Here is a 24,812-nt window from a genome sequence, read left to right as displayed (position 1 = left end):
CACATTGGGATATAAATCAAATGATAATAAGTTAAGCTAAATTCCTTCTAGCAGTATCAAGCATTCTATCAAGTAACACTATTAAGCATTCTAATGTTACTGAGACACTAAATTCTACCTTTCATATCGCATCAAGTTAATCCTATCACATACAAGTTACAAAAGATCTCTCCTAAACAATTCTTCTTACTCACAAACGAGGTTAACTTTCTAAATAGTGACTGTCACTTAAAGTTCGTAATTTCACAATCGTAAACAATCTTCTTTTTTCTAATGAACATTCAGACAAAATTAGAGCAATAGCACTTACCGACTTTTTTCCGCGTCGTTCTGCACCATGTGTTTTTTGAATATTTCTTATCTATTTTGGCTGTCTATATGCCAACGTAGGGGTTACGCTGTCTTCATTCTTTCTGCCAGAAATGGACTCAAAATCTTTGCGTTTCAGGAACAACTCTATGGGACTTTTCAGTGACGGCCTGATTCTGCTAGGACTGGAATTTTTACCTTCAGCTTTGCATAGAATCCAGCTTCATTTCTTTATGAACGCTCGCTGCCCGACATCACAGACTTCACTCCCCCCTTACGCGAAACTGCCCACCAACTTCCGAACCACCCAACAGGTAAACGATACGACAAGAGATCAAGAGAAAAGCCTGTGTTCCAGGCTCAACCCCCTGTTATACTCCTATAGAGCACCCTCTTTTTCAGTCCCTTTTTGCACACGATCCTTACTAATTTCACCCTTTGGCTTATCCTTCGTTTCTATGATGTTGATATACTCGGATTCATGGAATACATGGTTACATGATTTTCTGAATAAGCTGTACCCGCCAGCGTTATGCTGTACGCGTGTAGCTTTAGGCCTTCCAGGAATTAATGCTTAACAGCTTTATGATGACTCACAATAGATTTTACATAGCTTAAGCAAGGCTTAAATTTAATTCACATTATCCCTCTTTTTTAAGACATACAAAAATGAAATCTCAAATTAATCACAATAGCTTTAAATATAAGGTGCTTAAATAAAGAATACAAATTTTTACATAAAGTAAGGAAGTTTCACTTTTAATTACAACTGATGTGCAGGTATTTCTCTATGTTTGCAATTTTTATATGTTAGACCTTAAATGAATGATTTCTTTCCAAGATTCTTTCATTTAGGATCTAACAGTTCATACTTACCATTTCAAATACGGGAAACTCACCTTAGTCAATTGTCTCCGAACCCTTTCCAACATCCCTTCATGCTTTTGAAAACCCAGTGACCAAATCTGTGCTCAGTAATCCATATGTAGTCTTATACATTCAAACCCTTAGACAATGAAATCATAACACTCTTTCTACTACATGTCAACATTTTATGTGTAATTGCTATAATGTGCTATGCTTTCCTCACTATTTTAGCAAAATATCCCCAAAATTTGAGATCCCTATCCAGCAATACCCCTAGATCCTTCATCTCCTCCACTTCCTCTAAGATATCTCCACCGATCTTATGTTTTTCATCCCATCTTTGCTTTCTAAACTTTAAAACCTTCACTTTGTTATGTTGAACAATTAACCCTATTCATTTACCCATTAACAAAGTCTATTTAAGTCCACTTGCAAAGCTACAACATCCATTCTTTCTAACACCTTTGCTACTCTTGCCAAGCAAGTTGGCTCTCTTGTTTACTCTTTAAACTCCTCATGTAACTGACTGTTACTACCACTCATCATATGCTACCTCCATAATGCCTCCTTCCAAATTGCATTCTTCACCTCTTCATCCATTCGACACCCACTTTATTTGACCTCTTGACCTTCAGAATGCATTCAGACATTGCCTTTGCCAGACAGTTCCCAAATGGGTCTCAAGTAGCATTGATCTCCTTTCCATCCAGTTCTTCATTCCAAGTTATCTCCTGAGCTTGTCATAATCAGCAGCCTTATATTCTTACATATATTTCTTTTTCATATAAGTCCTCATATGGCTGGCCACCATTCAAGTAATCACTTCATGGCACTTTCACCAACTGAAGGGAGCATTAATGCCTCATTTACAATAATGTCTTCTGATGAGATAATCAAATCCAAGATCCTTGTTCCCTCTGTACCCTATGTTATGCCTAAGGTAGTTGTCCCTGAAAAGCTCAAGAAATTTATTCTCTTTGCTCCCTGTCTCTATATTACCATAATTAAAATCACCTTTTTCTTATTAGCTAGACCATTTTGCCTATACATATCCTTCTCACTGTCCTTCACATTATCAGGTCTATAGCAACTTCCAACTAGATATTTTATTCTGTTTACCTCCAACTCACACTATACTGCTCCAAAACCACTGTGACCATTTCCTCCTTTTATGTCCACCTTAGATGGGGATAACTCCTCCTCTTCTGTCCTCCTATCTATTCACACAAAAACATCATATCCATCTATCTCTATTTGTGTCAGAATGTCATCTCCCCATCTAACTGTGTCTCATTATTCCAACAATTTTTGTGAATATATTCTATTAAGGGATGGTGAAGCACAATACATAGCCTCTCCCACTCTAATATCAACCTCACCTTCTCATGGTTGCTGTTCTAAAAGTACAAACGAGGGACTGGTGACCGAGTATGAGCGGTATAACCCTAACACAGTAAATGCTGTTAGATCTGCCTGTCCAGAGGCGTTAGGTAGTAGCCCTACCACTGGACTTATCCAGCGACAGGTTAGTAACCTGCCCTGGAGAAATTCAAAATACTTTCAAGTCTCATCCAAAGGAAAGCTGGACAGAATATCAGGGAAAAGACCACAATTCAGGAAACGGTAAATGAAATTGGAAAAAGGAACACATAATGAAGATTGCAACATGGAATGTGAGAAGCATTGCACACAAAGGAGAACTTGATAAACAATTAAACCAAGATAACATAAAGATATGTATAGTAGCAGAAACAAAGAAAAACAAAAAGGTATAAAAGAAACAAACAACTATATACAAATCTACAGTGGGGTAAAAAAGAGAAGAAAGGGCAAAAGCAGGTATAATCATTATGGTACATAACTCCCTAAAGAACAATATTGTATACTACAACTATCTGAATGAAAAACTAATAGAAATTAGACTCAAGATATTAAGAGGCCACATAATAATTGGTGCATATGCACCAGAAGAGGGGGAAAAGAAGAAGACAGTAATATGTTTTATAAAGAATTACTGAATGCCATAGATAAAACAAACAAAACTGACTATTTACTACTAGCAGGGGATTTAAATGCCAGAATAGGAAACAAAAAATACAAAACAAACATAGGCAGTTTGGCGAGGATACATGTAATCAAAATGGTTGCAGATTGCTCGATTTTGTCATTTATAATAATATGAGAATAATGAATTCAGTGTTTAAACACAAGGAAATACATAAATATACTTGGTCAGCCAGAGGATACAAATCAGTAATTGACTACGTTATTGCAAATTTTAAATTAGTGGAGTTAATTTTAGATGTAAGAGCATATCGAGGCTTTGAATACTCTGATCATTATATGGTATCAACAAAAATTCGATTTAAACCAAAGTGGCTAAAAACACATAAAATTGAAAATTCCAACCAGCCAAGCTACAAAATTTCTTCATTACAGGATCCCCAAGTTAGACAACAATATCAAAAATGCACAAACTTAAAAACAGAAATCAAACGTGAATCAAGTGACATAGAAGATGAATGGGAAAATTTGGAAACAAATTCTTACAAAAGCAGCAACAGAAAGCTTAGGAATAAAGTGCAAATGGATTAGAAAAAGAGGACTATAAGACTGGAACAATGAAATAGAAAATATAATAAAAACAAAAAAAGGACAGTTACCAGAAATGGCTAAATTTTAAAACAGTAGAAGCAGAAATATAGTATAAAAGAAACAGTGCAATTGCAAAACAAGAAGTAAGGAAAAAACATAGAGAGAGAGAGAGATGAACAATTTTGTAACAGAAGTAGAAAAGGATTTATTTAAGCCACAACCCAAAACCTATGAAGTAATAAAATACACGAATAAAGAAATAAAAGAAAAGATAAAAATACAAACAATAGATTTAGAAAACTGGGTGACCTATTTCCAAAATCTCTGGACAGATGAGAATAAAGAAATAAAATTTTATAAAACAAAGAATGACCTAATAGAAAATATCACAATGTTAGAACTGAAAAATACAATAAAGAAGATGAAAAATAAGAAAACACCAGGAGAAGACAATATAAATATAGAACTATACAAAAATGCAGGTGAAAAATTTAATGAAAGACTGCAGAAAATTTTTAATATGGTTTGGATGTCTGGAATACTTCTAACTCTTGGAAATAGCACTGGTTTTCCCAATCTATAAAAAATTTAATAAAAGAAGATTGCAATAACTGTAGGGCAATTAGTCTGCTGAATACAGGATATAAAATATATGCAGGACACATATTAAAAGAGAAGCTAAGCATATTGTAGAGGACAAACTACTAGAAGAACAAAATGGTTTCCGAAAAGGCCGATCCTGCATAGATCCAATTTTTACTTTAAAATTATTAATAGAAAAGATAAGAGAATTTCAAAAAGAAACACATGTGGCCTTTATTGATTATGACAAAATTAGTAGACAAAAATTATTTAAAATATTAACCAATTTAAACATACCAAACCAACTTTTACAATTATATACAGGAAATAAAATAGCAGTTAAATTGGAATACATCTCAGAATGGAAAGATATATCAAGAGGAGTAAGACAAGGATGTACCCCTCTCACCTCTGCTTTTCAATATACCGGGTGATTATAAAATAACGTCAAGTGTTCACAACCCTCTAGCGAGTAATGATGTGTATTTGATGAAACACACCAATATTCGGTAGACGTACACAGTGGAACATGGGGATTCGATTTAATGAAAAAAAAATAGTACAAAAAGTCGCCAACACAAATGCTGCCAAATTAATTTTTGTAGGTGTGACTAATGAATGACTAAATGGCAAATGAGAGACAGCAACATCAATTTCATGACGTTTATTGTTAATTACAAATGAGGTTCAATATGACCATTCTGATGTTCCAGGAACTGCATACGGTGCACATCATTTTCCACAGTGGCTTGCAACATCGGAATTGATTTGTCTCACATGTAATGCTATTCGATCTTTCAAAGTTGGAATATCGGGTACATGTCCTCGATACACAATGATTTTAAGAAATCCCCACAGCCAAAAATCACAAGGATTGAGATCAGGCGATCTCGGTGGCCATGCCTTGGGAAATGCATGACTAATGATTCTTCTGTCAGAGAAATGTTCGCAAAACATGCTGTAACTGAAGTCTGATGTGGGGTGGTGCACCATCCCTGCATGAAGATGGTCGGATCGAGACATCCTCTTTGCTGCAGTTATGGAACCACAAAGTTCTGTAGCATATTGGCATACCTGTTAGCATTGCCGGAACAGGTCACTGGTCCATTTTGGCGATTTTCCTCGTAAAAGTATGGACCAATGATAAAAGATGCCGTAAATCCGCACCACACTGTGACTTTGGGCGAGTGGATAGGCATCTGCAGACACACGTGTGGATTAGTTGCGGCCCAAATGCTACAGTTGCATGTGTTAATATCGCTGTTCAAATAAAAGTGCGCTTCGTCACTCCATAAAATCTGCCACGGCCATGCATCATCCACTTCCATGCGTGCTAAGAATCTCAAAGATAAGTTGATTCGTGTGATCGCATCACCAGGGTGCAATTCTTGAACATGACTGATTTTATAGGGGTAAAACTTCAACATCTGATGTAGGATTTTCCACACTGTTGTGTGTGCAATATCCGTTTGCCAGGATATTGCTCGTGCACTGCTGGTACCCTGCACATTCGTCATCTCCTGTTCCACAATAGCAGTTGCAACTTGTTCAACTTGTTGGTGATTGATTGGTTTGCGTCCCCTGCACTGCTAGAGTTCCAGTTGTTTCAAATCTCCGAATCAGTTTTCGTAAGTTTGTTATGCTAATCGGTCCTTTTCATAAATTTTTCATACGCTGAAAATCACGAAGACAGGCACTGGCATTATTGTTCTGCTGATAATAGAGTTTGACTAACAAAGCACGCTCATGTAAGGTAAGAGGCATCGAAAAGCAGTTCATCTACAAATGATAAGAAATCTCACAGGCTTTCTTTTTATTGCATGATCGCTCACAAGAAATGCGATAATGCAAATTAATGCATTTTACTCTGTAAACAGCGCCAAAATTTCCCCTGTTGGCGATTTTTGGTACTATTTTTTTCCATTAAATCGAATCCCCATGTTCCACTGTGTACGTCTAACAAATATTGGTGTGTTTCATCCAATACATTACTTGCTAGAGGGCTCTGAACACTTGACGTTATTTTATAATCAGCCAGCATGTATAAATAAAATTATAACAATCTGGAAACAGTATAACCCATTTGGTATACAAATAACCCCACAAATGAATATAGATACACTACTATTTGCAGATGATCAAATAGTATTAGCTACATCAGAAGATGATTTACAAAGATCATTTCTTCTTATTGTGCTATCTTCTATCGAAGGTCAGCGACCATCTTGGCGAACAAACTGCGGTCTTGTGCTAATCTGAGCAGTTGTGCACTGCTTTTTCTTGTCCACGTCTTGATGTTGTCAAACCATGATATTCTTTTTCTTCCTCTAGTTCCTTTGCCATCAATTCTTCCTACCAAAATAGTTTGTAGAAGTTGGTATTTGCTGTTTCTCATGATGTGGCCAAGATATGATGTTTTTCGTTTCTTGATTATTTGTACAAGATGTTTAGCTTTGCCAATGGATTTTAAGACCTCTTCATTGGTAATTTTTTCTGTCCATGATATCTTTAGCATTCTTCTGTATAGCCACATCTCAAAGGCTTCGATTTTCTTGATGGTTGTCACCTTCAATGTCCATGTTTCAACTCCATAGAGCAGAATGGACCACACGTAACATTTCAGCATTCGGCATCTGACTTCCATGTTTAGGTCTTTATTGCAGAATAGTGTTCTCATTTTCATGAAGGACTGCCGTGCAACTTCAATCCTTGTCTTTATATCTATTTCTGGATCCCACCGTTCATTAAGCCAACAACCAAGATATTTATATCTTGACACTTGATCAATATTTTTCCCATTGAGTGTCAGTTTCATTGATGAGGCTGGATGTTTGCTGATGATCATGTATTTTGTCTTGTTGATGTTTATATTTATTCCCATTCTTTGGCTTTCTATGTATACTCTGTCAATGAGTTTTTGGAGATCCATAATGTTATCTGCAATTAGCACGGTGTCATCTGCATATCGTAGGTTGTTAACAATCTTTCCATTTATTGTGATTCCCTCTGGACATTCTTCCAATGCTTTTTTAAAGATTACCTCTGCGTATATGTTGAACAGGAGTGGTGAGAGTACACATCCTTGTCTCACTCCTCTTTTGATATTAATATCACTGGTGGTAATATTGTCTAATTGAACAAAGATCATTAAAATCATTAAATGATATCTCAAAACAATATAATATGACAATAACTAAAGAAAAAACAAAAGTGTGTTTTTGTATCCCTAATACAAAAACACACTAGAATCAGACTATATAATGTCTTGTCAAAACCAACTCTACTATATGGAAGCGAAACATGGATCATAAAAAGGAAAGATGAAAAACTAATTCAAACAGCAGAAATGAAGTTTCTCAGAAAAACTGCTGGATATACCAAGTGGGACCATAAAACAAATGAAGAAATCTTACAATCCCTGAAAATAAAACCAATTAATTACTACATAAGACAGTATAAACAAAAATGGCTAGAACATTTAAATCTAATGGACAACAAAAATGTTATACAGTTACAAAATAATTGTAAAAAGAAGAATCGGAAGACCAAGAAAGAGATGACATGAGACCGGAACAGGCCACTTGGTTTAAAATCCATGTTAGGAAGAAGAAGAAGAAGATATTCTATTAATGCTACAATTTCATTTACTATTTTGAATACTTCTGGAATTTGTAAACATACATACTAGCTTATTTCTGGTTCTGTAACAAATCTCACCAACCCCCATTCTTTAAATATGACTCCTCCATACCTGCCCCTCCCCCTTCCTTTGACCACTTCTCTGTCATCACTGATCTTATTCCTCCCCTCAGACCTGTTTATTTCCCCTACATCCCTGTTCATCCCACTCCTTTCTCTCATGCATGCACACACACACACACACACACATACACACATCTGCTCCCATATCCATCATGCAGTCTTCTCATTTAGTGTCTTCTTGTCCACTCATTTCCCTGTTTGTCTTGCATTCCTTCTCTCTCATTCTCTTCACTCATGCCACTCACCTCTTCATTCACAACTCTCTTACCTTACTTTTTGGTTCTCCCATGTCACCCCTAACTTCCTCAGGTTTTTGATTCATTACTCTCTCTTTCTTGCAGCAATAGTTTCTTCAGTTGACTTGCACCAAATTCATTTAAATGTTGCCCATCTCTTTTATACAGCTCTATCCATCCCTGAAACTCATCCAACACATTCACAAAATGAATTCCTTTCTCTTCACACAGCTCTCCTACCATCCCATTCATAATCTCACTTGTCATCTCAACTCATTACTCTCATAACCAGGTGACATGCTGACTACCTTTCCAACCACATTATCTTTTACTCTCCTTACAACCTCCTGATACCCATCCTTATTTTCTCCTTGTTGTCATCCAGATCATTTGTGCCGACTACTACTTTGAACTCTTGCTCACTTCCTCTTTGTATCTAGTGCTTCAGTTAATCTGCTATCCCTTTCCCCATGGAAAGCAAACCTTATACACCTTCTCATTAACCACATCTCTAATAATTGAGGCCCCATACATGGCTACTTTCACATTGCCATCTTTTATTAACCTTCTCTTTCTCTCATCTCTGCCAACTTGCTTTCCTATTCTGAATTACTTTTTCGCTGCTCTTTGCTATTTCTGCTACATCAGTTGCATCATCTTTGCTACCCGTCATCATGCTTGCTATCTTACAGTCCATTAGCCTAACTTTTGCACTACCTTACTGTTACTTTTAACCAGCCCATTTGTACTCTCTTTCACTATCATTCAATCCATTTTCAGTTTCATAGCTTTCAGCATTAACTTTCATTACTTCATTTTTCTCTCTTCTGACAAGGCTTGTATTTTTGGCTGATAAAACACTTATGATACATCCTCTCTCTCTCTCTCTCTCTCTCTACCCCCCCCCCCCCATGCTATAATCCATTTTCTCTCAGCAACAAATGCAGAGCACACACACAGACATTTTACAAAATTCCACCTGTCAAATCCCCTGAACAATGATGTCTTGGCCACCATTGTTTTCGTTCTTATCGGTGGCATGAAGTTTATGCATCATATGTGGTATAAGTATATAAAAATATAAAATAGACTCTGACAAATCATTAGTAATTATCTGAAATATTGGGAGTTATATATCAAAACAATGACTTATTTGTGAGCTCATCTTCATTCTGCCACTTGATGTTTCTGTGAGCAGCCTGGCTAGAATGACTTTGGAGAGACTAATGGAATACGATACATCCTCTCTCTCTCTCTCCCCCCCAATGCTATAATCCATTTTCTCTCAGCAACAAATGCAGAGCACACACACAGACATTTTACAAAATTCCACCTGTCAAATCCCCTGAACAATGATGTCTTGGCCACCATTGTTTTCGTTCTTATCGGTGGCATGAAGTTTATGCATCATATGTGGTATAAGTATATAAAAATATAAAATAGACTCTGACAAATCATTAGTAATTATCTGAAATATTGGGAGTTATATATCAAAACAATGACTTATTTGTGAGCTCATCTTCATTCTGCCACTTGATGTTTCTGTGAGCAGCCTAGCTAGAATGACTTTGGAGAGACTGATGGAATAGTTAATTTCAATCATATGTAGCAAACAGGATGGTGATCTCACAATACATAGTAAAAGTGTCTTCTACCTAAAGACATACAAATACCCATGCCATAGTAGAATTCAAACCTGCAACTGTGGTTGGAGAGCAGTAATGCTATTGCTAAGCACCATCTGTCTCTTCTCTCCCCCCCCCCCCCCCCCCCACACAAACGCTCATGTGTGTGTGTGTGTATAAATGGACATTCTGTAAGTAATGTCTCTGTTGTGATTGCTCCTCACCCAAAAATGAATGTCAGTGAAATAACAAATATAGTTTGGTCCTTGCTGTATTTTCATACACAATTTCTGAACATAATCTCTCACATTTTCAACACATTTTCTCCACTGTGTGACAAATTTATCAAAAGTAGTCACAGCAAAACCTTTTTACTGTGACTGCTTGGAGTCATTTTCTAATCTCTTCTTTAACTAATAATTAAGGGGATACAAATTCCTTGTTGTTCAACTGCCAGTAAGCAAAACTCTAAGATTAAGGGATTTGTATCCCCTTAATTATTATTAAGGATGCCAGAAAAATAGCCGTTTGGCTTTCAATTTATCTCTTCTTTAACTGTTAGTTATTTTTCAAATGCCTGCTCTTGACATATTTTCAGTTTAGGAAAAACCTGAAAAATCTGAGGGAGGATGTTCCACTACATAATTGTATTTGGCTTAATGTTGTCATGTCACAAAAGCAGTAGCTGTTCCTTGTAAGGAATATGTTAATTCATTATTTCAACTTTCTCAGTGTCCTTATAGCTTTGTGACTGTATTGTCATCCTCTTTACCATAGTGAATGACACCTTTGCTGTCCTAAAAGACAGTCAGCATGCACATGCTGGTACAGCATGTGCATGCTGTACAGCACAGATCTTATATTTCTATCTTCTAAGGTACTTTTTACTGTATCAATCCACCTATATCATGGTCTTCCTCTGGATTTTTTTCCTGCCAGTCTGGTGGAGAACACTTGTTTTGCTAATCTTTCCTCTCCCATTCTATTTAAGTGACCATACCACCTGAGATTAGCTCTGTTAACGCATTCATGGATGCTGACAATGTCAAGTTCTTTCTTAATACCCTCATTTTTAATATGATATTGATCCAGTGTTAGTGACAATGCTAGCATTTCATGACTTAATCACTGATTTTTCCTGATGAATTGCTCAGCTTTCTGCTGAGCAGTTAATTGCTAATATGAAAAGTTTACATTATTACTAACTTCCTGTTGACACTTTACCTCCAAATTAGGCTTATCTGTCAGACTTTATATTTCATTCTTCTAGAATACTTCTAACTGCTTCAAATCCACCTATATCTCAGTCTCTTTCTTGCCATCCTGACATTAAACACCTGTTTTACTAACTTTTTCTCTCCAAAATTATTTTGAACGCTGTTTATTTTTTATCAGCTGGTTTAGGCTAATTTTCTCGCATCCTATATAAATTTATTCGGTTGACCCCTTCCACCTACACACACACACACACACACACACACACACACACACACACATACAAAATAACAGCTTTCCATATTTAATTTACCATCTTCACTAAAAATTGTGCCTAAATAGCTGAATTGTTTTATTTGTTCTGTAGGTCCCATTCAGGATGCATTTGATGTTTTCAGTGTTCCTGTCTATTTTCATAGTCTTTCTTTTCACTGCCAATTTTCATATCAAATTTAAGAAATCCTGAAGACTTGTGCTGGATTTATTTTGGAGTATAACATCATCTGCATATGTGTTAAGCAAATAACATTTCTCTCACCATTTAATAAACAGTAGAAATTTTGTACATTTGGACAGAAGTAATATTCATTCCTATCACAACAAAAAAATGCACTATGACACTTCCTACTGTACACAGCAATTTTTGTTATATTTTGGCTTGATTTATTTCATCTATGATTGTAAACTTGGTAGCAAGAATACTATTCCTATTTGCTTATTTATGGGGGGGGGGAATGACTGGTTCATCATCATCATCAAATTTCTGATATATACTCTTAAGGGGTGTACAAGGTATGATAGTACTACATGAGCAATTACATCATTACTAACTTCCTATCTACAATTTTCCTCCAAATCAGTCTGTTACCTGTCAAGACTCCAACATTATCAGATCTTATATTTCTATCTTTGAAGGCACTTTTTACTATATCAATCCACCTGTATCATGGTCTTCCTCTGGATTTTTTCCCTGCCAATCTGGTGGAGAACACTTATTTTGCTAATCTTTCCTCACCCATTCTGTTTATGTGACCATACCACCTGAGATTAGCTCCTCTAATACATTCCTGGATGCTGATAATATCAAGTTCTTTCGTAATACCCTCGTTTTTAATATGATATTGCCATTGATGCCATCTGTTCATGCCCTTAATCTTTCTTAGGACTCTCATATCTGCAGTCTGTAGTCTTTGGTCAAATGTTTTACTTCTGACTCAGCTCCCAGATCCATGAGTAAAAATTAGCTTGAATACTGTCTTGTATACAGCTAATTTAGTGTTCCGACTAATTTCTCTCTTATTCCATATAAATTTATTCAGTTGACTTCCTACCATACGGGATTTTTTGATTCTGTTATCTATTTCCATATTTAATATACCATCTTCACTAAAAATCGTGCCTAAGTAGCTGAAATGTTTTACTTGTTCTATAGGTTCTCCATTCACAAAGCAGTTGATATTTCCAAGGTTTCTGCCTATTTTCATTGTCTTTGTCTTTTTATTGCTGACCTACATACCATATCTATTACAACAGTTATTCAATTTAGTCAGGGAATCTTGCAGACTTGTAGCAGATTTATTTAGAAGTATAACATCATCCGCATAAAGCTGAGAAACATCTCCAATTTTGATATCAGGTTTAATTCCACTTTCCTTCATAATGTGATCCATATAGACATGCTTAAATGAATAACAGAGAGGATAATAAACATCCTTGTCCCACACCAGATTTAACATTAAACCACCTCCGTGTACTTCCTTCAATTCTAACTGCTGACTTACAACTCAAATAAATACTAAGTATTGGTTGATATAATGCTCCATTGACACCATATAACTGTAGAGTTTCAAATAGCTTCTCTCTTGGCACCTTGTCATATGCCTTTTCCAGATCTACAAAACTTAAATACAGATCTTTGTTATATTCCCATGATTTCTCAACTATCTGTCAGGATCGCATTTTCACTTTATGACAGATTGTTGAGAAATCATTGGAATATAACAAAGATCTGTATTTAAGTTTTGTAACAACCTTACTCCAGCTTGTTCTTCACTAAGCTTCTCTTCCACAATCCTTCTCAAATGTTTCTCAAGATGGTCGATTGGTAGAGCCTCTGCTACTAATGGCTCGCAAAAAAGTTAAGCAAGTTTGAGCGCTGTTAGTAATTGGAAGAGATTCAATTCTTCGATGGTGTTGGCGCACACTCCGTTGATGAGTCTTTGGACTCCCTGGAGGTGTCACATAATAATAATAATAATACTTGCATATATCTTACCCAGAACACTCAGTAGAGAAATACCTCTGTAATTCTCACAATCAGTTTTATTTCCCTTTTTATATATGGGTACTATGAGAGCTCTACTCCGATAATCTGGAATTCGTCCCTCTGTCTTGGCCTTCTGAACTATACAGTGCAGCCACTGTAAGACGTTTATACCTCCATACTTCAGCATTTCTGGCCGAATATCATCTACTCCTGCTGTTCCACATTTCAGGCTTTTGATGGCTTTTTCTACTTCAAGTATGGATATATATTCCTCACTGTATGCCTGGTCAGTGTTTTTTACCACTGTGCTGTCATCACTGCTTGTTTCATTTAACAATTTTTCAAAGTAATTACTCCATACTTCAAGAATATCTTTTTCTACTGTTTTTTGTCACCTTTATCATCTCTAATTCCTTTTACAGCATCTTTCCTCCATTTCTGAGCTTCTTCAACCTCAAAAATATCTTTCCAACTTCTTAATATTTATTTTCTATGTTCTTACCAAAGTCCTCCCATTACTTTTGCTTAGCTAGTTTTACACAGTGTTTAGCTTTCTTACATTTGTCTCTGCATTCTCTAGGAGCACAAGCTGTCTTATTTGCCAGGAACTTATGATATGCTTTCTTCTTTTCTTTCACTGGCACTTTAACTTCCTGTGTCCACTATGGAGTTCTGAATTTTCTATCCTTGCAGACAACCTCACCATATGCCTCTCTGGCTGAATCAATCAGTTTTCTTCAAGGCTTGCCACTGAATCTCCAAGGTTTGGTTCCTGTTCTCAAACTCTTTCATTTTGTCTTCAATAATCTTTGTGTATTTTAGTCTACAGGTCACATCTGAGAGCTGCTCAACTTTTATTCGCTTTAAAACTTTCTTACATGTTCTTCTTTTTAATATGAAATTCAATTTTATCCTGTTCAAGACTAAATGGTGATCACTTCCAATTTCAAATTCTTTGTACACTCTGGTGACCAGCACCAGGGAGAAAACATCACTATCAACAATAACATAGTCAATGAGACTTTTCTTATTCCTTGCCTCTTCTCTCCATGTGAATTTGTGCACATTTTTATGTTGGAACATTGTGTTAGTAATAACCAATCCGCGTCTTGAGCAGAAATCCAACAGGTATTTGCCATTATTATTAGCTTTTTTCTTTTCTCCAAATTTTCCCAACATATTTTTGTATGTCTGACAATCATTTCCTGCTCTGCTGTTTAGATCTCCAACAAGGACCAACTTTTCGTTTTTCATTGTGTCAGTTGCTTTCTCTAAAGCATCAAAAAATTCCTCCACTTCTACCTTCTGTGGGACCATTGGCACAAATAAGTCTCATTGTCCAGTTCCCCATTCTCATGTTTGCCCACATCACTCTACTTCAGACTGCCTGCCATTCAAGAAGATTAGCCTCATATTTAGTGTTGAATACTATGGCTACTCCTTCTTTTCCTTGATTGTCATCGCCTGAATATAACATTTTGCATTTATTGCTCAGAAAGATCTCACCGGTTTTTGCCCTTTTTTTTTTTTTGTTTTTCAGTCACCCCTATTATGTTGATCTGGTACTTATCTAATTCCTCAGCTAGCTCGATTTCTTTGCCATTCAGGCTTCTTATGTTGATAGTACCAATCTTGAACTCTGGTGATGTTGAGTTGGGGTGAGTTTTAGGATTTGTTCCAGTCACTGACTTTTCGCTGTTTGCCCTTGTTCTCTGACAAAATCAATGGTGGCCTTCTTTAACTGGGCAACACCCTAGCCGGCATGAAATTTTTTATGTTGTACCATCATTCTATATTTTGGTTTGAGCCAATAAGAGTACAATTTGGTCGGCTAAATCCCAAATTGCCAGCCCATCCTCGTTTGTTCAGTATCCAGGTAGATACCTAAGAGGGCGCACTACAAGAAGGTGAGGATCCTGATGAGTGGTTTGATGTCATAAATACGGTTGTGCTTAGTTGTAAATGTGGTTTGTATTCAGTTTTTTTTTTCTATTTTCCTTTTCCTGTCATGTAACTTGGTTTGTTGGTAACCTAATTATTGCTCCAGTAGGGCAATTATTCCAATCTGTATAGTGTACGTTGGCTGTGCATTGCATTGTTCTTACGCCAATTTGAGTATTTTTCATTAGGGAAAACTCTGCCACCTCCATTTGAGACTGACTAGCTTATCTACAGTTGAAAAGTCTCAATAAAGGTTCTTTGTGTCCTAGATGGGATTCGATCCCAGGTCTTTGCAACCAGAAGGCATTGTTGAAACTGACTGAGCTATGGAGGCTCTGTTTCAATTTAAAAAAAAAAAATTCCTTAAACAACACTATGCTGGAGTAATCACTGCTGGCAGATAAAGGTAATACTGACACAGAAGAGTATGACAACAAAATCAGACAAATCCTTAACATGGAAACATACCCTAGAGCAGTGGTTCTTAACCTTTTCGAAGTCACTGTGGGACACACCAAAAGCAGTAGGGTCAAAAACTAACAATAAAAATATGCATGAATTTGCCATTTATAAAAATGGAACTTATTTTAATACTTGAGCTTGTTGGCATTTGCTGATTTCAGCAATATCAGGTTTAATATGTGACATAACTACCCTTATCTCTTTATTTATATTAGTAAGTCTTTCACGCATTTTAGTTTTTATATGGGCTCAATTAATTAAATATTATGTTGAGAACTGTAACAAAATTTTCAGTGCCTTGTGGAAAGAGCTGGGTATTCGACTTGGACAAAATTCCAAAATTCCTCAAGAGTTATTTGAGAGAATTTCATTTTTACAGTACGATCCGTTGATAAGGTAACTAATTGTCCTTGTAATGAAAATTCACAACCCTCCAGTTGGAGAGAGTGACCATATGGTTTTGACTTGGAAAATGAATAGACATGCAGGAGTATCAAAGAGATGGGAACATATGTGGAATTATAAAGCAGGTGATTGTAATAGTCTTAGACTTCAACTTGGTGAAGTTTCGTGGAGGGAGGAGTTGGAAGGCCAGGATATCATTAGTGCTTGGGAAATTGTGAAGGATTATTTGTTAGCAGCAATAGTAAGCTGTATTCCACGAGTGAAGAAGAGGACACAATTTGGTGTAAAGTGGATGACAAACAATATTAAACAGGGACTGCATACGAAAAAGAGGCTATGGAAGAGATATAAGGAGACAGGTGAAGAGAAGATGCATGAAGAGACAGGCCAGGAGAGTGACTAGTATGGTAAGGAAGGCAAAACTGGAATATGAGAAAAGATTGGCCCTTAGATCCAAGGAAAATCCTAGGGAATTTTTTAGCTATGTAGCCAGTAGGAGGAGAAATGACTGTGGAAGAATGACACTGTGGGATAAAAATGGTAATAGAGTGACTGATGCAGAGGACATAGTGGAATTGTTCAATGAACACTTTATTGGAGTATTTCATCCTCCAATTCAATTTTAATACTAGAGGGATAGGGCAGGTTCGAGGTTTAGAGGTGCAGAAGTAGAGTGTGTTCCACATACTGAGTACTCTGGATGTTAGTAAAGCTGTGGGACTGAATGGTATTTCACCATGAGTTTTGAGAGAATGTGCTAAGGAACTGACAGTGCCTTTGACCTGTCTTTTCAATGAAAGTCTGGCTGCGGGAAAGGTGCCCATGGAATGGAAGGAAGGTAAGATAATGCCATTGCATAAGGGCGGTAGCAGACTAGAAGTGTCTAATTATAGTCCAGTTTGTGTGTCATCAGTAGTTAGTAAGATCTTGGAGAAAGTAATGAGGGACCTTATACAGCATTGGACAGATGAGGGTAATGTTATCTGTGAGAGTCAACATGGATTTGTGAAGGGGCACTCTTGTTTTAGCAATATGCTAGCCTTTTATGATAAAGTTACAAGAGCATTAGATGAGGGAAGGGCATATACTGCCATTTTCCTAGACTTAGCAAAGGCATTTGACAGAGTGCCACATGATAAGCTGATATTCAAGTTGCAGCACATGGGTCTGGATGTCAGATTGCTTAACTGGATTCAGGATTGGCTGTCTGAGAGGTATCAGAGAGTTGTGTATGGTGGAGCAGTATCAAAGAGGCAGAAGGTTTCAATGGTGTTCCGCAGGGCTCAGTGCTGGGACCTATATTGTTTAACCTTTATATCAATGACATTGTCCATGGATTGCAAGGGGATATTCAGTTGTTTGCGGATGATGCGAAGCTGGGAAGGGTTGTTAGTAATAGTGCAGATGTGATAGCCCTGCTAGAGGATTTGAATAAGCTATACAGATGGGCAAATGAATGGGGGATGTCAGTTTAATGCAGCAAAATGTAAGGTCTTGAGGTTTGGAACACATTGACGGGATGCTGCATACTCTGTGGGAGGAGTTAAACTGGAGGAAGTAGGGGAGACAAGAGATCTGGGGTTGATGATTGATAGAAAACTGAAATTTAGGGGACATATTGCAAAGGTAGTGAAGGTAACATAGTGGATTGCTGCAATAATGAGAATGACATTGACCTTCAGAAATAAAATGGTTATCATTCCGTTGTATAAGATTCTATTCAGACCACACTTAGACTATTGTTCTCAGATCTGGTCCCCAGGATTTGAAGGGAATAAATTAACTGTGGAAAGGGTAAAAAGGCAGATAACAAAGATGGTGTCAGGACTATACAATGTTAGTTATGAGGATCGGCTAAGAGAGTGTGGACTGCAGAGCTTGGTGGATAGAAGAAGGAGAGGCGATATGATAGAGACTTTTAAACTGTTGAGAGGTGGTTACAGGGTTGACACTGGGGAGTTCCTTTGCTTGGTTGAACAGCAGGAAGGAGTGATGACAAGAGGCCATCCCTGGAAGTTACGAAAGGAAACTGAGAAAGAGGGTAAGGAGTGGTTTCTTTGCATGGAGGGTGGTTGAACCATGGAATGCATTGCTTGATGGAGTGGTGAGTTCGAGAATGGTCAATGCGTTTAAGGAGTGGTATGATAGACTTTGTGTTTCCTAGGAGGGACCTCCCTCGATGAGTCTTGATAGACTTGTGTTTCTTAGAAAGGACCTCCCACGATGAGTCTTTTGACTCCATGGAGGCCTGAATAATAATAATAATAATGTGCCTAACACTGAAAATATTAGCAGGCTTCACAACTCCATTACCTTGTTGTTTCATGACATGATTAAGGCAGAAAACAAAAAATAAAATGCCATCATCCTGAACTTATATCCAGAAACAAATGAGACACTAAATAATGAGATATGCATATTTGCCATAGAGTGTAACTTTGACCCCAGGGTCAAATTATTCAACCAAGATTTCACCGATAGTTGTGGATGTACATATCGTCGTGCATAAACATATTTTTTTGTTAATAAACCCATTTACTCCATAATATACATCACTGTATTTTTTTTTTTTTTTTTGCACTATACTGTAATAATAATAATAAGGAGAAGAATAAAAGCAAGCCATCAAACTATTGTGCTTTTTTTGAAATCAGAAACATCTTCACCTGAGAACTCAACAGCTAATTAGTGATCAACAATATGGATTTGCCACTCTCAGTGCACACTTGATCTGCTAGCCATCATCACCCACAATTTCACATGGTTACTGTTGACATTTCTAGTTGACACTTTTATTGTGATTTGTTTCTGGTGTGGAGACCTGATGACAGTGCACTTTGTTACTCTTCTTCATTTGATACACCTTATAGTGCACACTCATTCAAAGTTCAAGATGCTTTAACCAATACCTTAAATTGCTGTTCTTCGGTGCAGGAAGGATAACACTGTGAACTTCATTGCTATCAAAATGCAGTCCCCTCTGATTTTTCACAAGAAAATTCTAACTTCACTTCTCCTTACTTTTGATAATACTCAAATCTCCAAAAAGGATCAGATATCTCTTCTTTCATGCTGGGTCGCACTTCCATCCTTTTACACAAACACATCTAGTCATTGCTTCTTCAGTTTCAAAAAGAAAAAAGGTAGGTCTGCTTTTCCACTTTAGATATGACTTGTACAACTTATGTACACTTGCAGATATGTAAATTCCAAGTCTCCTAAATTTGGAATACTTTTCAGACATTTGAGATAATGCACCTAAAACCTCTCTAAAATGTTGTTTAATATTGACGGTATATATCAGAACACAGAATTATAAGTAAATAATTATTTATTGACTTATTTCTGATGTTATAACCAGCATCTTCAGAGCAAAAACAGTTCAGTTTGTCACAGTACGCGAGACTACAACAACATGGTGTAATAAAGAGACTAGTTAGAAATATATACACGTTTACACAAGAATAATATTTAATTTGCCAAATATTTCGGTCTGAATATTACAGACCATCTTCAGTGGCTACATAGTAATAATTTTAAAAAACAAGGTGGAATACGAACAATTGATCATTATGATTCAAGTTAGGACGTTGAAGTAAGGCCTCCACACTTTCTTTAAATAAACGTTAAAATTTGTAGCGACATCTGTGTAGGAGGAGAGTCTTGGACCAAAGGATGTTGTGGCTTGTTTCTAATCCATGCTGAGCTAATCCAGATTTCTCGGGTTTGTTGTGTTGATGATTGATGCTCTTGAATTCTTTTTTCTATAGCATGTCCAGTTGGTCCAAAGTAGGAAAGATTACAGCTACAAGGAACTTGATACACACCAGGTAGAAACAAGGTTGAGCGTTTATCTTTAGATGAAGGAAAATGGGTGGATAATTTGTTAATAGGTGTATAAGTGGCTGTTAAATCATATTTCTTCAGAATTCTTGAAATTGGTTCTAAAATCCCGGAAATGTAAGGAATTGGAACTCGACGTATTGAATCTTTGCTGTTCTGTGTTGGATTGCAAGAATTGAAAATATGTTGTGTATTCTTTTCGGAGAAGCCATTTAGTTTCATGTGATGTTTGATAGTCGAAAGTTCTTTCTGTAGTAAATGAGAAGTTGAACAATTAGTTTTGGCTCATTGGATTAAACATTTTAATTCCTGTTTTTTGACAAGGATGATGAGCAGATCCCTTGATATCTTTAATTATGACTTTAAAAATGTTTACTCTTCTAATACTTAGCGATATGACATCATGTGGCTCGTTCTATGTGTGAATGATCAATTGTTCGTATTCCACTTGTTTTTTAAACTATTCCTATGTAGCCACTGAAGATGGTCTGTAATATTCAGACCGAAATATTTGGCAAATTAAATATTATTCTTGTGTAAACGTGTACATATTTCTAATCATTATGTCACAAGTATTGTTAAAGAATCAAGGGACTAGTTTAACAAAATTGTAGCAACACAAAGACACAAAGCGAAATATCAGCAATAAGTCGATGAATAATTATTTACTTATAATTCTGTGTTCTGATATATACCGTCAAAATTAAACGACATGTACGACGAACTCATAAGCCTTTCTGCACCTCTCTAAAATGCTTGATACTATCTAGAAGAAAGTATTCCAGTTACTTTTCTTTTACATATTTCATTTTAGTCACACTCTCTTAGACATACTGCTTCTGCCTTTTGTCTCCTCTGCAGTTATTGTCATGGATCGTGTTCAGTTGGATTGGCCACCATCATTCCTCCAAGACTTACTTTGAAACTATTCAGAACATAAGCAGCTGCTGGTCAGCATCCATTTACAGTCTAAAATCTACTGATAGTGAACTATGTTCACTTTATCTTCTTTCATTCCATTTACCTCCTTTGGAATACCCTTTCTTACTCACTTTTTCTCAATGACTGCAACCTTTATCTGTTCAAGAAACACACCAACTTTTTTCTTCTTAACCTTACTTGTAGTGCTGATGTGCTATAGGCTTTGCAGTATTTGTGTGTGTGTGTGTGTGTGTGTGTGTGTGATTAAAAAGAGAGAGGGAATAATTTCTCTTACTGCAATAATCCCAATCAGTGGTGTGATTCAGTATGACAGATGTGCATATAGAGAATATAAAAATAGCATGCACTAGTATGTTTTTGTGTATATTATTATATCTTCAAAAGAAATTTGCAATATTTTAGATATGCTTTCTATGTTTAGGAAATATATCTTTGATTCATGAAAGCATTTATTACTACTCATAGAAAAGTCTATGAACTGTATTTTAGTTTTAAAATAGGGAATCAGTATAAATGTTGAGCTTCTTAACCTGTGTTGTGAATTTTGAAGTTGCAAATCTTAAATGGGAACCTTTGGTATTGTCGTGTGGCAATCTCATCTTAAGTTTTGCTTAGCTGTAGAAAAATATCAAGTAATTCTTTCAGGTAGCATTTATAGCTAACACTATCAATTCTAAATATCAAAAAATAAAAATAAAAAGCATGAATTTTGTTAGTGCTTTGCTTACAGCTAAAATCATGAGTCTATCTCTCTTCGTATGTTTTGGTTCTGCTCTAATCCTTTTTGTGGTTGTGCGTATTAGCTTTTATAAATTTATAGGTGAATGATTTTTTTTAATATATCAAAAAATTTATTATTATTATTAACATCTGACCTCCATGGAATCAGAGACTCATCACTGGAAAGTTTTTTTTTTTTTTTTTAAATAATCTGTGAATGCTAGGTGCATTTCTAAGTTGAATTCTCTTCTTTTTCTTTACTTGTCTTTTGAGAATGAATATAGACAAATCATGATAAATTTGTATATGTTATAAAATGCTATTACTGTATTTAGATGGGAATTTCATTTGAAACTGTAAACATAATATAATTGAATTTAGTTCATTTTGCACTCAGTAATTGTTTTCTTTCGTTTGTTACAATGCTCTTTCGTTATCCTTCCAGTTAACATGGCACCTGTAATTCAGCCACCCACTGGCTCTGTTACTCTTACTCCGACTTCAACTCTAATTGAGAAGACAGTAACATCTTCAGTTTTATCTGTAAGTACCCTGTTATTAGTAGAACATGCTACTGTTTCATAGTTTTTTTGTTATTTTCTAGATGAAAATAACAAAATTAAGGATTTAACACTAATAGTTAGACATTTCCTTGGAAGATGTGTCTTCACGTTATTCTAACAATGCATACTTAATTTTATCATTAAAAACTTTTATCATCAAAAATTTCCTGAAGTAAAAAGGTAGCCAGAATTTGTGTCTGCTTTCATTTTGATTGAAATATTTTACTCAAATAAATAAAAAATATCAATTCTTTTCCCTGAGATTAAATAGCAGAAAAGCTACTAGCCATCATCATATTCTGGAAAAGATTTTAAGGACAATGAAATATTGTGAGCTTATTCAAATGCACAGTATTCTCTTTTGCTTTTTCAGAAATGAAAAAGCAAAAGTTAAATTAAAAAGTTAAATTAAATTAAATTAAAAAGTTCAGTTAAAATTCAAAACCATACAAGTACTTTTACTTTTATGGTTTTGAAGTTTAACCACCAGTGTTTTTATTACTTCCAAACATCTTGAACATGTGATGTAGGTTCACTGTAGCATCTCATATATTTCTATCATAAGCTTTGTTTTCTGCATATCAGCCATTTCGATGTCCAGCAAACTACTACGTCACAGTGTCCATTGTCTCCGCCGCTAATCACACGTACGCTGACGTCACGTTGTTTACTTGGGTGATCCGCTTCCTCGCGTAACCTTTGGACTTGACTCCCCCACCAACTGTTGAATATGTGCTTACATTCATAATTCTTTTACACAGGTTAATTTCTAAAGCTCTGGTAATGTTTTACATTTTCAATACTAAATTAACCACGTTCGCGAATGGCACACAATACATACTTATTTAACCTTTTCATAACAGAACACACTTGACACATATATACACATTACTTATTTTACACTTAGAGGCAATTTACTGTATTTATCTCATTCTTTTGTTTGGAAAAGCATGTTAGACTGTGATAAGATAGGAATTCATAAATTTCCACTCTATCTCACAATCTAACATAGGCCTCCCCTTCCAATAAAATTTTTTCCAAAAATTTTCTTCCTCTCAAGTGTTCCACCATACTGTTCAAAAAAAAAAAGGGGGGGGGGGTCTCTCTTTTAATGGCATCTCATACTTTCATGATGTGGGTTTCGTCTACTCCTGAAATATCGTGTGCCCCTGTGATAGTTTGCATCTCACTTATTGTCTTAATTTTCTCAGTTTCCTCTTTCTCACTCACTACTATCTGCGTTCCATCTTCTTTCAACCCTTTGGAGGTGTTCTGTTTGTCAAAATATTGCCTTGTAAATTGGAGGCAACTAGTCCTGCTAAGTTCTTTATCATGATTGGGACTAGGCTTTCTTAGTTTCCTCCGTTTCTTCTTCCTAGCTCCACCGTGACTTACTCTTGGGACATTAGGCTTAACTGTGTCTACTTCTAGGCTCCCAGTGCCATTTGAACTTCCTTGTGAAGTTTGTGCTACCAAGGATACCTGATTTACATGAGGGCTTGTCTCTGCTGACAAAGCATGCTCCTTCATGCTTGAGTAGTCACCTGCTGGCTCACCTTTAGATTTATTCACCTGGGTTTTAAGGCTCCCCTTGAAAGCTCGGATTCTTGATGAGTTCCATCTGTTATTTTGCAATTCTGACTGAATTCCTCTGCTTATGTTTTGCCTTCTTCCAAGGAGATATACTTCTTTCCTCGCATAATCACACTTAAAGTTGTATCTCATTAAGAAATCATTGCCCAGAATCAGCTTTATGTGTGGGAGAGAAGATCCTGACAAGACCAGAAACTCTTGCCAGACACACATTCTGAACTCTGGCAGATACACTTTAAGGTTTACTGATTTGGAAGCATGAGATGCTGAAGCTGTACACCCAAATATTCTCATGGATCTTTTGAGGTAAGTGATTTTGTCCTTAATATAGGGTTCTAACCTTTTAAAATAGTCTCCAGAAATGATGGAGGTTTGTGCTCCAGTGTCAAGTAGGGCATTGCAATGCTCTCCAAATACACTGGTCTTCACTATCATTTCATATGACTGCCCTTTTATTCCTTGTCCCTTCTTCCAAGTTCTATTAGCATAGGTATGCAATCCAGGTCCGTCATCATGACCTCTATTAAAATGTCCCCTGCCCTTAAAACAATTGCGAGCCATGTGCCCAATTTTATCGCACCTATAACATCTGGGAGGCTCTCTTCCATTTCCTTGCTCATTGACCCTGTGCTCTGATGGTAGTACCAACTTTTCTTGGGAGGTAATAGCTGAAAATTTTTCCATTACCTCATCCATTCAGTGAAGAAGGGGCCTTTGTAGTCTCTCGACCTCTTCTCTAATTAGACATTTAGTTTCGACCGCCTCACAGATATTTGGTTCTGGGGCCTTCACTGATAATGATTCTAATCTTTTCATTATGTCGTTGAATCGCTCCATGACAGGTTTTTGGAGCAGTTCTACTTCCTGTTTTATTATAGCCCTAATC

At 36.3% G+C, this 24,812-nt stretch overlaps 1 protein-coding gene across 1 annotated transcript in view; it reads left to right on the top strand.

Annotated features, from left to right (window-relative positions):
• Positions 1–24,812, top strand: part of rb (adaptor related protein complex 3 subunit ruby) — a 482,738-nt gene that overhangs the window by 366,833 nt on the left and 91,093 nt on the right. The window contains exon 20 of the mRNA XM_090402121.1: positions 22,216–22,313. Within this exon, the coding sequence (XP_090258247.1) occupies positions 22,216–22,313 (98 nt within the window). The remainder of the gene's footprint in view (positions 1–22,215; positions 22,314–24,812) is intronic.

The sequence above is a fragment of the Typopeltis vanoorti genome, chromosome 12 (genome assembly GCF_054136105.1).
Source record: "Typopeltis vanoorti isolate ZY-2024b chromosome 12, IOZ_Tvanoo_1.0, whole genome shotgun sequence".
NCBI classification, from domain to species: domain Eukaryota; kingdom Metazoa; phylum Arthropoda; class Arachnida; order Uropygi; family Thelyphonidae; genus Typopeltis; species Typopeltis vanoorti.
This window is presented reverse-complemented; position numbering and strand designations above follow the sequence as displayed.